The sequence below is a fragment of the Salvelinus namaycush genome, chromosome 38 (genome assembly GCF_016432855.1).
Source record: "Salvelinus namaycush isolate Seneca chromosome 38, SaNama_1.0, whole genome shotgun sequence".
Classification (NCBI taxonomy): Eukaryota; Metazoa; Chordata; class Actinopteri; order Salmoniformes; family Salmonidae; genus Salvelinus; species Salvelinus namaycush.
Genome location: NC_052344.1, coordinates 24,289,908 through 24,305,278, shown reverse-complemented (window position 1 = coordinate 24,305,278; position 15,371 = coordinate 24,289,908). Strand labels below are relative to the sequence as shown.

Genomic DNA, 15,371 nt, shown 5'->3' with positions numbered 1-15,371 from the left:
CATACACACGGTTAGCAGATGTTATTGGTCACATACACACGGATAGCAGAGTTATTGCCATCACACGGTTAGCAGATGTTATTGGTCACATACACATGGTTAGCAGATGTTATTGGTCACATACACACGGTTAGCAGATGTTATTGGTCACATACACACGGTTAGCAGATGGTATTGGTCACATACACATGGTTAGCAGATTGTTATGGTCACATGGTTAGCAGATGTTATTGGTCCCATACACACGGTTAGCAGATGTTATGGTCACATACACATGGTAGCAGATGTTATTGTCACATACACATGGATAGCATGTTATTGTCATACACATGTTAGCAGATGTTATTGGTCACATACACAGGTTAGCAGATGTTATTGGTCACATACACAGGGTTAGCAGATGTTATTGGTCACATTAACACACGGTTAGCAGATGTAATGGTCACATACACGGTTAGCAGATGCTAATGCGAGTGTAGCGAAATGCTTGTGCTTCTAGTTCCGACAGTGCAGTAATATCTAACAATTAATCTAACACTTCCCAACAACTCCCTGATACACACCAGTCTAAAGGGATGGAATGAGAATATGTACATTAAATATATGGATGAGTGATGGCCGCGGCATTGGCAAGGTGCAGTAGATGGTATGAGGTACAGTATAGACATGATAATGAGTAATGTGAGATATGTAACATTATTAAAGTGGAATTGTTTAAGTGACTATGAGTCTATGTTGGCAGCAGGCTCTCTGAGTTAGTGATGGCTGTTTAACAGTCTGATGGCCTTGAGATAGAAGCTGTTGATGCACCTGTACTGACTCGCCTTCTGGATGGTAGCGGGGTGAACAGGCAGTGGCTCGGTGGTTGTTGTCCTTGATGATCTTTTACAAACTGCAAACTTAATGATTGAGTTTGAGGCGTGCATGGCACGCAGTCATGGTGAACAGGGAGTACACGGAAAGGCGCGTCACGCACCCTTGTGGGGCCCCAGTGTTGAGGGTCAGCGAAGTGGAAATGTTGTTTCCGACCTTCACCACCCGGGGGCGTCCCGTCAGGAAGTATGGCCTGTTCCACAATCTGACTGTTTGTATAGGTGATGTGCGTCGCTGCCCAGTATCCAGCAGGAAACACCTTGTATGGCCTGTTCCACATCTGACTGTTTGTATAGGTGATGTGCGTCAGCTGCCCAGTATCCAGCCAGGAAAACCTTGTATGGCCTGGTCGACAGTTCTGACTGCCTGTTTGTATAGGTGATGTGCGTCAGCTGCCCAGTATCCAGCCAGGAAACACCTTGTATGGCCTGGTCGACAGTCTGACTGACTGTTTGTATAGGTGATGTGCGTCAGCTGCCAGTATCCAGCCAGGAAACACCTTGTATGGCCTGTTCCACAGTCTGACTAGACTGTTTGTATAGGTGATGTGCGACAGCTGCCAGTATCCAGCCAGGAAACACCTTGTATGGCCTGTTCCACAGTCTGACTGACTGTTTGTCTAGGTGATGTCCGACAGCTGCCCAGTATCCAGCCAGGAAACACCTTGTATGACCTGTTCCACAGTTGGGGCCAGCCCACTGGCCACGAGATGAGGACCAATCACAGAGCTGAGTCTCAACTCATCGTCAACACGCAGGACAGTAAATATGCCATTTTTTGTTTTGTCTTTAGTTTTCAAATATATAAATACACAGCGACACTTTGATAATATTAAAATAATTCAGTATGTAGATAGAATAAAGTTTAGATAAAACTTAGCAAATTCAGATTTAAATAGCAAATTCTGTAAGATTGTTTAAAAAAAAAAAAAACGTTTTTTATCATGTCCTGATGCCATGACTGACCATGAGAAACAAGAAATCCTGCGTCTGTCCTTTTTAAATCAGAATCGCAGAGATGGATGACTCATAGTTTCCGACCGCTCCACTACGACGCCATCTTGGATCTGAATGGGAGTACACCATGCCCTCTGAAGACAAGAGGTTCATCTCATCCTGCTGCCCAACACCAGCGAGGACTCTAACTATGGTGAGTACTAGAGGTCGACCGATTAATCGGAATGGCCGATTTAATTAGGGCCGATTTCAAGTTTTCATAACAATCGGAAATCGGTATTATGGTGCCGATTTTGCCTATTTAAAAAATAAAATATATAATTTTTTTATTCTCCAACACTTAGTTTTTGCATTATTTAAACCAATTGAACATGTTTCATTATTTATTTGAGGCTAAATTGATTTTATTGATGTATTATATTAAGTTAAAATTAGTGTTCATTCAGTATTGTTGTAATTGTCATTATTACAAATAAAAAAAATAATAAATCGTCCGATTAATTGGTATCGGCTTTTTTGGTCCTCCATAATCGGTATCGCGTTGACAAATCATAACCGGTCGACCTCTAGTGAGTACACCGTGGACTCCATCTCACAGGTGCTGTGCGCTGAAGACCCGGAAAACGACAATATAATACAACACAATGTTGTGTTTTTTTCAGACCTCCAGATGGCCATCCAACTGTTATTGAAAGCTGCTCCAGGACTGAAGAATGATGCCACGTCACAGTTCATTGCCTTCAGAAGGTAGACATGCGAACACAGTAGTATCAGATATGTAGAGGTTCTCTATACCGTTTGATACTATAAGGACAGGTAGAGGGGTGTGTGTGTGTGTGTGTGTGTGTGTGTGTGTGTGTGTGTGTGTGTGTGTGTGTGTGTGTGTGTGTGTGTGTGTGTGTGTGTGTGTGTGTGTGTGTGTGTGTGTGTGTGTGTGTGTGTGTGTATTTATTCTCTCTGTCTCCATTCATAAACTGATGAGTGAATGATTACACTAAGCAGTTCAGTAGATTCTAACTAGTTAGACATTTTCTCTGATGGAAGTCTTCAGTTGTACCTTCCTCCTCTGTGGGTCAGGGGTCGGAGACCGAGACGATTGTGTACGTGCTGGGTGACGGTAGCGTCCAGACGTGGAAACACGTGTACACGGCTGTGACACGGGGACAGAAGCGTGTATATGTCATAGCCAAGAAGGAGGGCATGGCCTCGGCTATCAAGAGACACATCATCCCACGTGACACCCGGCTGGAAACCCTGGTCAAAGAGCTGCTGGTCCAGCCTGGGGCTGAGGGGCAGGACCAACCAGACCAGAACCAAACCCAGCCGGGCACACCTCGCAGGGCAGCCCCAGGCTTCGGGCCTACACAGACCACTCCTCTGGCCTCACAGACATCTAGCTGGTCTCTAAGGACCGCCTACAGAATCCCTGTAGCAGCACCCAGACTCCTCTCTACACCCATCCGAGCAGCCCCACTACACGCCAATCGTGTCCAGTCCCTCTCGACGTCGGTCCTGTCCAGGCAGCTGTGGAGAAATGAGCCTCCAACAGCTCCTCAGGCAGATGCTACAGACACCTCTCCAATGGACGACATCACTTTCAGTCGGGCGTATACCTGGTCGCCTATGAACAGCAGCTCTGAGGACCCCTCTCAGGATCAGCCTGGGTCGTGTGAGGAGGAGAAGGAAATCAAGATGGAGGCTAGCAGCAGCGCTGTAGAGGATGGAGACATGGGGAAGGGTTCACATTTAGCTGCTCTGCCTGGGGTTGGAGGCACCCCTTCCAAGAGGACGCTCGGTCCTGACAGCGAGGAACAGAATGTAACTCCTTCTAAACAGATCAAGGTAAGAGAAAGAGGACTTGGCGTCTCGTCAGGCAGATTTTCAGATGTTTTTTGTGGTGGAAGCAGTACATTTTCACACATGACCAGGGCACGTCTGAAGAGTGGTGTGGAGGAGGGTTATTTTAGTAGAAGAGGGTGAGGTGAGGTGTGGAGGAGGGTTATTTTAGTAGAAGTGGTTGAGGTGTGGTGTGGAGGAGGGTTATTTTAGTAGAAGTGGTTGAGGTGTGGTGTGGAGGGGTTATTTTAGTAGAAGTGGTTGAGGTGTGGTGTGGAGGAGGGTTATTTTAGTAGAAGTGGTTGAGGTGAGGTGTGGAGGAGGGTTATTTTAGTAGAAGTGGTTGAGGTGTGGTGTGGAAGAGGGTTATTTTAGTAGAAGTGGTTGAGGTGTGTTGTGGAGGAGGGTTATTTTAGTAGAAGTGGTTGAGGTGTAGTGTGGAGGAGGGTTATTTTAGTAGAAGTGGTTGAGGTGTGGTGTGGAGGAGGGGTTATTTTAGTAGAAGTGGTTGAGGTGTGGTGTGGAGGAGGGGTTATTTTAGTAGAAGGGGTTGTGGTGTGGAGGAGGGTTATTTTAGTAGAAGTGGTTGAGGTGTGGTGTGGAGGGGTTATTTTAGTAGAAGGGGTTGAGGTGAGGTGTGGTGGAGGGTTATTTTAGTAGAAGTGGTTGAGGTGAGGTGTGGTGGAGGGTTATTTTAGTAGAAGTGGTTGAGGTGAGGTGTGGAGGGGTTATTTTAGTAGAAGGGGTTGAGGTGTGGTGTGGAGGAGAGTTATTTTAGTAGAAGTGGGTGAGGTGTGGTGGAGGGTTATTTTAGTAGAAGTGGTTGAGGTGTGGTGTGGTGGAGGGTTATTTTAGTAGAAGTGGTTGAGGTGAGGTGTGGAGGAGGGTTATTTTAGTAGAAGTGGTTGAGGTGTGGTGTGGAGGAGGGTTATTTTAGTAGAAGTGGTTGAGGTGTGGTGTGGAGGGTTATTTTAGTAGAAGTGGTTGAGGTGTGGTGTGGAGGAGGGTTATTTTAGTAGAAGGGGTTGAGGTGTGGTGGAGGGTTATTTTAGTAGAAGTGGTTGAGGTGTGGTGTGGAGGAGGGGTTATTTTAGTAGAAGTGGTTGAGGTGTGGTGTGGAGGGGTTATTTTAGTAGAAGTGGTTGAGGTGTGGTGTGGAGGAGGGGTTATTTTAGTAGAAGTGGTTGAGGTGTGGTGTGGAGGAGGGTTATTTTAGTAGAAGTGGTTGAGGTGAGGTGTGGAGGAGGGTTATTTTAGTAGAAGTGGTTGAGGTGAGGTGTGGAGGAGGGTTATTTTAGTAGAAGTGGTTGAGGTGTGGTGTGAAGAAGGGTTATTTTAGTAGAAGTGGTTGAGGTGTGGTGTGGAGGAGGGGTTATTTTAGTAGAAGTGGTTGAGGTGTGGTGTGGAGGAGGGTTATTTTAGTAGAAGTGGTTGAGGTGTGGTGTGGAGGAGGGTTATTTTAGTAGAAGTGGTTGAGGTGTGGTGTGGAGGAGGGTTATTTTAGTAGAAGTGGTTGAGGTGTGGTGTGGAGGAGGGTTATTTTAGTAGAAGTGGTTGAGGTGTGGTGTGGAGGAGGGTTATTTTAGTAGAAGTGGTTGAGGTGTGGTGTGGAGGAGGGTTATTTTAGTAGAAGTGGTTGAGGTGTGGTGTGGAGGAGGGTTATTTTAGTAGAAGTGGTTGAGGTGTGGTGTGGAGGAGGGTTATTTTAGTAGAAGTGGTTGAGGTGTGGTGTGGAGGGTTATTTTAGTAGAAGTGGTTGAGGTGAGGTGTGGAGGAGGGTTATTTTAGTAGAAGTGGTTGAGGTGTGGAGGAGGGTTATTTTAGTAGAAGTGGTTGAGGTGTGGTGTGGAGGAGGGTTATTTTAGTAGAAGTGGTTGAGGTGTGGTGTGGAGGAGGGTTATTTTAGTAGAAGTGGTTGAGGTGAGGTGTGGAGGAGGGTTATTTTAGTAGAAGTGGTTGAGGTGAGGTGTGGAGGGTTATTTTAGTAGAAGTGGTTGAGGTGTGGAGGAGGGTTATTTTAGTAGAAGTGGTTGAGGTGTGGTGTGGAGGAGGGTTATTTTAGTAGATGTGGTGTGGAGGAGGGTTATTTTAGTAGAAGTGGTTGAGGTGAGGTGTGGAGGAGGGTTATTTTAGTAGAAGTGGTTGAGGTGAGGTGTGGAGGAGGGTTATTTTAGTAGAAGTGGTTGAGGTGTGGTGTGGAGGGTTATTTTAGTAGATGTGGTGTGGAGGAGGGTTATTTTAGTAGAAGTGGTTGAGGTGTGGTGTGGAGGAGGGTTATTTTAGTAGAAGTGGTTGAGGTGTGGTGTGGAGGGGTTATTTTAGTAGAAGTGGTTGAGGTGTGGTGTGGAGGGGTTATTTTAGTAGAAGTGGTTGAGGTGTGGTGTGGAGGGTTATTTTAGTAGATGTGGTGTGGATGAGGGTTATTTTAGTAGAAGTGGTTGAGGTGTGGTGTGGAGGAGGGTTATTTTAGTAGAAGTGGTTGAGGTGAGGTGTGGAGGAGGGTTATTTTAGTAGAAGTGGTTGAGGTGTGGAGGAGGGTTATTTTAGTAGAAGTGGTTGGTGTGTGGTGTGGAGGAGGGTTATTTTAGTAGAAGTGGTTGAGGTGTGGTGTGGAGGAGGGGTTATTTTAGTAGAAGTGGTTGAGGTGTGGTGTGGAGGAGGGTTATTTTAGTAGAAGTGGTTGAGGTGTGGAGGAGGGGTTATTTTAGTAGAAGTGGTTGAGGTGTGGTGTGGAGGAGGGGTTATTTTAGTAGAAGGTTTGAGGTGTGGTGGAGGAGGGTTATTTTAGTAGAAGTGGTTGAGGTGTGGTGTGGAGGAGGGGTTATTTTAGTAGAAGTGGTTGAGGAGGGGTTATTTTAGTAGAAGTGGTTGAGGTGTGGTGTGGAGGAGGGGTTATTTTAGTAGAAGTGTTGAGGTGTGGTGTGGAGGAGGGGTTATTTTAGTAGAAGTGGTTGAGGTGTGGAGGAGGGTTATTTTAGTAGAAGTGGTTGAGGTGTGGTGTGGAGGGTTATTTTAGTAGATGTGGTGTGGAGGAGGGTTATTTTAGTAGAAGTGGTTGAGGTGTGGTGTGGATGAGGGTTATTTTAGTAGAAGTGGTTGAGGTGTGGTGTGGAGGAGGGGTTATTTTAGTAGAAGTGGTTGAGGTGAGGTGTGGAGGAGGGTTATTTTAGTAGAAGTGGTTGAGGTGTGGAGGAGGGTTATTTTAGTAGAAGTGGTTGAGGTGTGGAGGAGGGTTATTTTAGTAGAAGTGGTTGAGGTGTGGTGTGGATGAGGGTTATTTTAGTAGAAGTGGTTGAGGTGTGGTGTGGAGGAGGGTTATTTTAGTAGAAGTGGTTGAGGTGAGGTGTGGAGGAGGGTTATTTTAGTAGAAGTGGTTGAGGTGTGGTGTGGAGGAGGGTTATTTTAGTAGAAGTGGTTGAGGTGTGGTGTGGAGGGGTTATTTTAGTAGAAGTGGTTGAGGTGTGGTGTGGAGGAGGGTTATTTTAGTAGAAGTGGTTGAGGTGTGGTGTGGAGGAGGGGTTATTTTAGTAGAAGTGGTTGAGGTGTGGTGTGGAGGGGTTATTTTAGTAGAAGTGGTTGAGGTGTGGTGTGGAGGGGTTATTTTAGTAGAAGTGGTTGAGGTGTGGTGTGGAGGGGATATTTTAGTAGAAGTGGTTGAGGTGTGGTGTGGAGGGGTTATTTTAGTAGAAGGTCTGAGGTGTGGTGTGGAGGAGGGGTTATTTTAGTAGAAGGTTTGAGGTGTGGTGTGGAGGAGGGTTATTTTAGTAGATGTGGTGTGGAGGAGGGTTATTTTAGTAGAAGTGGTTGAGGTGTGGTGTGGATGAGGGTTATTTTAGTAGAAGTGGTTGAGGTGTGGTGTGGAGGAGGGGTTATTTTAGTAGAAGTGGTTGAGGTGAGGTGTGGAGGAGGGTTATTTTAGTAGAAGTGGTTGAGGTGTGGAGGAGGGTTATTTTAGTAGAAGTGGTTGAGGTGTGGTGTGGATGAGGGTTATTTTAGTAGAAGTGGTTGAGGTGTGGTGTGGAGGAGGGTTATTTTAGTAGAAGTGGTTGAGGTGAGGTGTGGAGGAGGGTTATTTTAGTAGAAGTGGTTGAGGTGTGGTGTGGATGAGGGTTATTTTAGTAGAAGTGGTTGAGGTGTGGTGTGGAGGAGGGTTATTTTAGTAGAAGTGGTTGAGGTGAGGTGTGGAGGAGGGTTATTTTAGTAGAAGTGGTTGAGGTGTGGTGTGGAGGGGTTATTTTAGTAGAAGTGGTTGAGGTGTGGTGTGGATGAGGGTTATTTTAGTAGAAGTGGTTGAGGTGTGGTGTGGAGGAGGGTTATTTTAGTAGAAGTGGTTGAGGTGAGGTGTGGAGGAGGGTTATTTTAGTAGAAGTGGTTGAGGTGTGGAGGGGTTATTTTAGTAGAAGTGGTTGAGGTGTGGTGTGGAGGAGGGTTATTTTAGTAGAAGTGGTTGAGGTGTGGTGTGGAGGAGGGGTTATTTTAGTAGAAGTGGTTGAGGTGTGGTGTGCAGGAGTTTTTTTTTTAGTAGAAGTGGTTGAGGTGTGGTGTGCAGGAGTTTTTTTTTTAGTAGAAGTGGTTGAGGTGAGGTGTGGAGGAGGGTTATTTTAGTAGAAGTGGTTGAGGTGTGGTGTGGAGGAGGGGTTATTTTAGTAGAAGGTTTGAGGTGTGGTGTGGAGGAGGGTTATTTTAGTAGAAGTGGTTGAGGTGTGGTGTGGAGGAGGGGTTATTTTAGTAGAAGTGGTTGAGGTGTGGTGTGGAGGAGGGGATATTTTAGTAGAAGTGGTTGAGGTGTGGTGTGGAGGAGGGGTTATTTTAGTAGAAGGTTTGAGGTGTAGTGTGGAGGAGGGTTATTTTAGTAGAAGTGGTTGAGGTGTGGTGTGGAGGAGGGGTTATTTTAGTAGAAGTGGTTGAGGTGTGGTGTGGAGGAGGGGTTATTTTAGTAGAAGGTTTGAGGTGTGGTGTGGAGGGGTTATTTTAGTAGAAGTGGTTGAGGTGTGGTGTGGAGGAGGGTTATTTTAGTAGAAGTGGTTGAGGTGAGGTGTGGTGGAGGGTTATTTTAGTAGAAGTGGTTGAGGTGTGGTGTGGAGGAGGGGTTATTTTAGTAGAAGTGGTTGAGGTGTGGTGTGGAGGAGGGTTATTTTAGTAGAAGTGGTTGAGGTGTGGTGTGGAGGAGGGTTATTTTAGTAGAAGTGGTTGAGGTGTGGTGTGGAGGAGGGTTATTTTAGTAGAAGTGGTTGAGGTGTGGTGTGGAGGGGTTATTTTAGTAGAAGTGGTTGAGGTGAGGTGTGGAGGAGGGTTATTTTAGTAGAAGTGGTTGAGGTGGAGGGTTATTTTAGTAGAAGTGGTTGAGGTGTGGTGTGGAGGAGGGTTATTTTAGTAGAAGTGGGTGAGGTGTGGTGGAGGGTTATTTTAGTAGAAGTGGTTGAGGTGAGGTGTGGAGGAGGGTTATTTTAGTAGAAGTGGTTGAGGTGAGGTGTGGAGGAGGGTTATTTTAGTAGAAGTGGTTGAGGTGGAGGGTTATTTTAGTAGAAGTGGTTGAGGTGTGGTGTGGAGGAGGGTTATTTTAGTAGAAGTGGGTGAGGTGTGGTGGAGGGTTATTTTAGTAGAAGTGGTTGAGGTGAGGTGTGGAGGAGGGTTATTTTAGTAGAAGTGGTTGAGGTGAGGTGTGGTGGAGGGTTATTTTAGTAGAAGTGGTTGAGGTGTGGTGTGGAGGAGGGTTATTTTAGTAGAAGTGGGTGAGGTGTGGTGGAGGGTTATTTTAGTAGAAGTGGTTGAGGTGAGGTGTGGAGGAGGGTTATTTTAGTAGAAGTGGTTGAGGTGGTTATTCTAAGAGAGTTAGTTGGGAAGAGTCGTCACTTTTCTCTGACTCCATCTTGGTGTTGTTGTTGTGTCATCTGTGTAGGTGGAGCCGTTCGATTCACCGCTGGGCTGTTCCAGCCTGCAGCAGCTCTCCCTCTGCACGCCCACTTGCACCTTCCACGGCAAACGGCTTTTCCAAGGTCCACCCTCCGATCAGGACTGAACACCTTCTCTCCCTGACCCAGGACATCTCTCCCTGACCCAGGACATCTCTCCCTGACCCAGGACATCTCTCCCTGACCCAGGACATCTCTCCTTGACGCAGGACATCTTATGATTGATGGCCACTACTGCATTGATAGCAGGATATTTTAATCAAATCATATTTTATACGTCATATGCACGGAATACAACAAGACCTACCATGAAATGCTTACTTACAAGCCCTTAACCAACAATGCAATTTTAATGAAAATAAGAGTTAAGAATGATATTTACTAAATAAACTGAAGTTTTTTGTTTTTTAAGTAACACAATAAAATAACAATAATGGGGCTATATACAGGGGGTACCGGTACCGAGTCAATGTGCGGGGGGTAGAGGTTAGTCGAGGTCATTGAGGTAGGTAGGGGTAAAGTGACTATGCATAGATAATAATGAATAGAGAGTAGCAGTAGTGGGGAGGGGAAAGGAGGGTTCAATGTAAATAGTCTGGTGGCCATTTTGAGGAACTGTTCAGCACTCTTATGGCTTCGGGGTGGAAGCTGTTAAGGAGCCTTTTGGACTTGGCGCTCTGGTACCGCTCGCCGTGCGGTAGCAGAGAGAACAGTCTATGACTTGGGTGGCTGGTGTCTGACAATTTTTATGGCCTTCCCACTGTCACCGCCTGGTATAGAGTTCCTGGATGGTAGGAAGCTTGGCCCCAGTGATGTACTGGGCCGTACGCACTACCCTCTGTGGCGCCTTGCAGTCGGAATCCCCTCCGGCGCCATCATTAGACAGGAAACTCTGCATTTTTATCTGTTTATTTTAAAGTCATGTTTTAATTGCTATACATCTGGGCTTGTATAATTTTATTGATAAAAGGTAAGTGCCTCAGATGAGATTGTGATCATTTCATCAGTTGGTTGCAGATTGAGAGAGGCTGAGATATTGACAGGAGAAAATCACCTCAGCCCTGTTGTTTTTTTCCCTCTCTGTAAATCACCTCGGCCATGTTGTTATCCCACTCTGTAAATCACCTCAATCATGTGTTTTCCCACTCTGTAAATCACCTCAGCCATGTTGTTTTCCCACTCTGTAAATCACCTCGGCCATGTTGTTGTTTTCCCACTCTGTAAATCACCTCAGCCATGTTGTTGTTTTCCCACTCTGTAAATCACCTCAGCCATGTTGTTTTCCCACTCTGTAAATCACCTCAATCATGTTGGTTTCCCACTCTGTAAATCACCTCAATCATGTTGGTTTCCACTCTGTAAATCACCTCAGCCATGTTGTTTTCCACTCTGTAAATCACCTCAGCCATGTTGGTTTCCACTCTGTAAATCACCTCAGCCATGTTGGTTTCCACTCTGTAAATCACCTCAATCATGTTGTTTTTTCCCACTCTGTAAATCACCTCAGCCATGTTTTTTTCCACTCTGTAAATCACCTCAGCCATGTTGTTTCCCACTCTGTAAATCACCTCAGCCATGTTGTTATCCCACTCTGTAAATCACCTCAGCCATGTTGTTATCCCACTCTGTAAATCACCTCAGCCATGTTGTTTCCCACTCTGTAAATCACCTCGGCCATGTTGTTTTCCCACTCTGTAAATCACCTCAATCATGTTGTTTTTTCCCACTCTGTAAATCACCTCAGCCATACTGTTTTTTTCCCACTCTGTAAATCACCTCAGCCATACTGTTTTTTCCCACTCTGTAAATCTTTTTTTATTGTTTCTCTTTTCTCGGCCATACAAAGGTTTACAGCTGGAGGAATTCCCAAAGTTATACATAGACGATAAATATCATGCTACCAAAGTATTAAATTTGTACAAAAATACTTTACAGGTCATAATACCGGTCCATTAGAAATAAAAATACAATTTTTTAGGGACTTAAAACAGTGAGTTTGATACATTTAAAAGAATCATACATTGAACATGGTTGACCCCACTATGGTAATTGGCAGTGTATACTCCAGTATTAAGAACAGAAAAATGACCACTCCACCTGAGCTTATTTTTTTAAACTCACGGTTTCGTCTGCATAAGTCCAAAAGCTTGTTCTCTGTAACGTTGAGGTGAATTGTAAAGAAACTAAGGTGTAAATGTCTGCAATGAACTGTATCTGTGGTGAAATAAACCACTGTTGTTTATGACACAGCGATGGCTTGAGATTCAACTGAACGCTAAAACACAACAACAGTAGCAGTGACTGAAGTAGTCAAATATTACTGTTGGGCTTCTACGGTTGAACTGTGTGTAGTCATTTCAGTAGCTGAGACGTCAGTCATTTCAGTAGCTGAGACGTCAGTCATTTCAGTAGCTGAGACGTCAGTCGTTTTCAGTAGCTGAGACGTCAGTCGTTTTCAGTAGCTGAGACGTCGGTCGTTTTCAGTAGCTGAGATGTCAGTCATTTCAGTAGCTGAGACGTCAGTCATTTCAGTAGCTGAGACGTTTTCAGTAGCTGAGACGTCAGTCATTTCAGTAGCTGAGACGTCGGTCGTTTTCAGTAGCTGAGACGTCGGTCGTTTTCAGTAGCTGAGACGTCGGTCGTTTTCAGTAGCTGAGACGTCGGTCGTTTTCAGTAGCTGAGTTTCCAGTGTATTTGATGGCAGCCATTTCAGTATACAGTGTATTTTGATGTCAGCCAATTCAGTATACAGTGCATTTTGATGTCAGCCAATTCAGTAGTTAAGTATCCAGTGTATTGGGAGTTGTCAATGTATAAATACAGTACTTGAAAGTGAACATTTGAGACGACACGGCTTTTCAAACAGTCTCTATGGCGTAAGTGAGAGAGATGGAGAGCGTTGTCTAAATTAGAGATCGAGTGGTTGGTTGTATAGTAGGACGGATAATGCTGTTGTACGTGAGACCATAGAAATAGAAATCCTAGAATGGGATTTCCCCATTTTCAAGTCAATCTCCATGTCAAGTCTGATCTAGTTCTATAAGCAAGAGACAGGTGTTGTGTGAGCACTGAAGACAAAGGTGACATCACTCGTCAACAAAAAAAAGCCACTAGTTTACATGAAGTACACAGTTGGGAACGTCTGTTTTAGTCACAGGTCAGCCTGCTTCTGAACAGATCTCTGTTATTATTATTCTCTGTTGTAATAGTAAAAAAAAATTATGAAGTGGAAAATCTACTGGAATTCCATCTTGTTGCCTTACCTTGTTACCTTCCCATTTATAGGGTAAGACATTACACTGGACCCTTCAACATACACCTCGCATCTCTCCTCATCATCAAACAAGTGTCCTTTTCTATATTACAAATTCTTTGTTATTATTTGAAGCCTTTTGGGGGCGGGGCAAACCTCAGAAAAACAAATGAACCGTACAAAAACATACTTTAAACAACGCCAGTATCACACAGATTAGCATATTAGTTGATATTTACTCAAATAGGGTACAGGGGTGGTGGGATACAAAATAGAAAACCTGTTTTGAATTACTTGGGTTGTTTTAGATTTTTACCTCATGCTTTTTTTTCCTCCCCTCCCCTTAAATCAATGGGTTATTTTGATTGGATGGTATAAATTAAATCAGTAACGTTACTATTCAGGGTGGGATATTAAGGTTGATATCTGGTTGGTTGAACGTCGTTTTTAAAAGGATAAATGACTGCTATAATATGGAAGTAGTTTTTCTAAACCCAGTTTTATAGGTGCAGCTTCCTAAGTAGTAGTTAGTTTCAGGGACCGATGAAACTACCTGCAATGTGCTGTCCAATGTTCTGAAGTAGTAGGACTTTCTCTCTGGGGCCTCCCGCGTGGCTCAGCGCTCTAAGGTACTGCATCGCAGGGCTCGAGGCGTCACTACAGCCCCGGGTTCCATCCGAGGATGTGTTACAGGCGGCCGTGACCGGGAGACCCATGAGGCGGTGCACAATTGGCCCAGCGTTGTCCGGGTTAGGGGAGGGTTTGGCCCGGGCGGGATTTCCTTGTCCCATTGCGCTCTAGCGACTCCTTGTGGCGGGTTGAGCGCTTGCAAGCTGACTTCGGTCGCCAGTTGTACAGTGTTTCCTCCCACACATTGGTGCGGCTGGCTTCGGGGTTAAGCGAGCAGTGTGTCAAGAAGCAGTGCGGCTTGCCAGGGTCGTGTTTCGGAGGATGCATGGCTCTCGACCTTCACGTCTCCTTGTATGGGAGTTGCAGCGATGGGACAAGATTGTAACTACTAATTGGATATAACAATTTTGTATTTTTAACTCTATTTCTGGTTCCTGTAACAGCACAGTGTTAGCGTACCTATTTCACACATACTGTATGCAAGCAAGTCAGACTCAGGACCATGGAGTCAGTTCTTCCTCCTTTACTAGTGCAGCTGTAAGGAAGCACATTGCATTTATTACCTCCTCGTACGGTAAAAAAAAACATCTCTTCTGCATCTATTTATGAAAATAGATTTATGTCCAAATGAAGGATAAGGTGCTTCCTGTATTCTAGGATTCAGAGAAGTCACCATTTTGTTTGGGAATTGCAGATTGTATGGTTGGTACCATTTTTTTTGTTTCTTTCTAATTGCGTGTAGCCTAGATAAACCTGCTTCTTTATTCTCCCCAAAGCAAAGCTTTTGAAATCCTCTTCTAAAGGGTTTCATATGTTATGCTTCTAGGTCAACCAGTGAGCTTGGTGACATGCATGGAGAGGAGACGTCACATTACGTCTTGTCTCGGCTGCCAAACGCATTGTGATGAAGCCTAAGGGGACGCCTGACTGTCCTGGTTTCATTTCAACATCCTCCTCCTCAGTCTCCGAGAGGCAGGACGACAGTACAGGCTTCAGAGAATAAATGGGGCTAACGTTTAAAATATTGTGCTATTTTCCAGATGTTTTTTTTTTTTTTTTAAGTCAAATAGTCTACTTAAAAATCATTGGGAAGAAGTCAGATGCAGTACTAATATTTTCTCTGTAAAAACCCTTAAAAATCACTGGGGGAGGGACAGAGAGCTAGTGAGACCCAGCTATGACAGATGGAGGACAGAGCGAAGCCAAGTGTGAGCGATAGAGACAAAGAGAGAGAGGGAGAGACTCCCTAGAATAACTAGATAGAGGGTTTGTATCACTCTGGCCTTGTCTCCGTCACGACGCGACACAGCGGTGGTGCACACACACACATACACATACAGAGTGACCAGTCCAGCATCACATGTAAACGTTTCAGCAAATCTTATTGTGTTTTCTTTTGTCTTTTTTGTTTTAAACAACAGAACTGAGTTCCTGTTTTATTGTCCAGCTGCGTTAATCAAAAGGAGAGGATCGGTCGGATGGCACTATTGTTTCAGTTCATCACTGTTATTATTTTTGTCTCTGGTATTTTCCAAGAGGTCAGTGTGGTCGATGTTGCCTCCATCTTTGTAGTTCTTTGTAGTCCTGGGGTAGAGGTGCGTACCGTACTCAATAGTCCCCAGTGTGAGGGAGGAAGAGGAGGAAACCTCTTGTGATTGTGGCTCATGCTCTGGCTCAGAGGAAGGAGTTTTTAGTTTTGTCAGTGTGCTTTGACTTAGCAGCCCCGGACCCCACCGTCCACCTAGGAACACTGTCTGTCTGACTGCGTCCTAAATAGCACCCTATTCCCTAGGTAGTGCACTACTTTTAGCCAGAGCTGTGAGGGGTTAGCCTGCACACAGGTTCTGGACAGAAGTAGTGCCCTACACATGCAATAAGGCTCCATTTTAGATTGACCCCTGTCTCATCAGA

The 15,371-nt window shown here is 44.9% G+C and overlaps 1 protein-coding gene across 1 annotated transcript; it reads left to right on the top strand.

Annotated features, from left to right (window-relative positions):
- Positions 1-2,814: 2,814 nt before the first annotated feature.
- LOC120032115 lies at positions 2,815-9,982 on the top strand. Its single transcript, XM_038978057.1, has 3 exons — positions 2,815-2,835; positions 2,907-3,671; positions 9,565-9,982. The coding sequence occupies exons 1-3, from the start codon at positions 2,815-2,817 to the stop codon at positions 9,682-9,684; spliced, it is 906 nt and encodes a 301-aa protein (XP_038833985.1). The 3' UTR covers positions 9,685-9,982.
- The last annotated feature ends 5,389 nt before the right edge of the window (positions 9,983-15,371 follow it).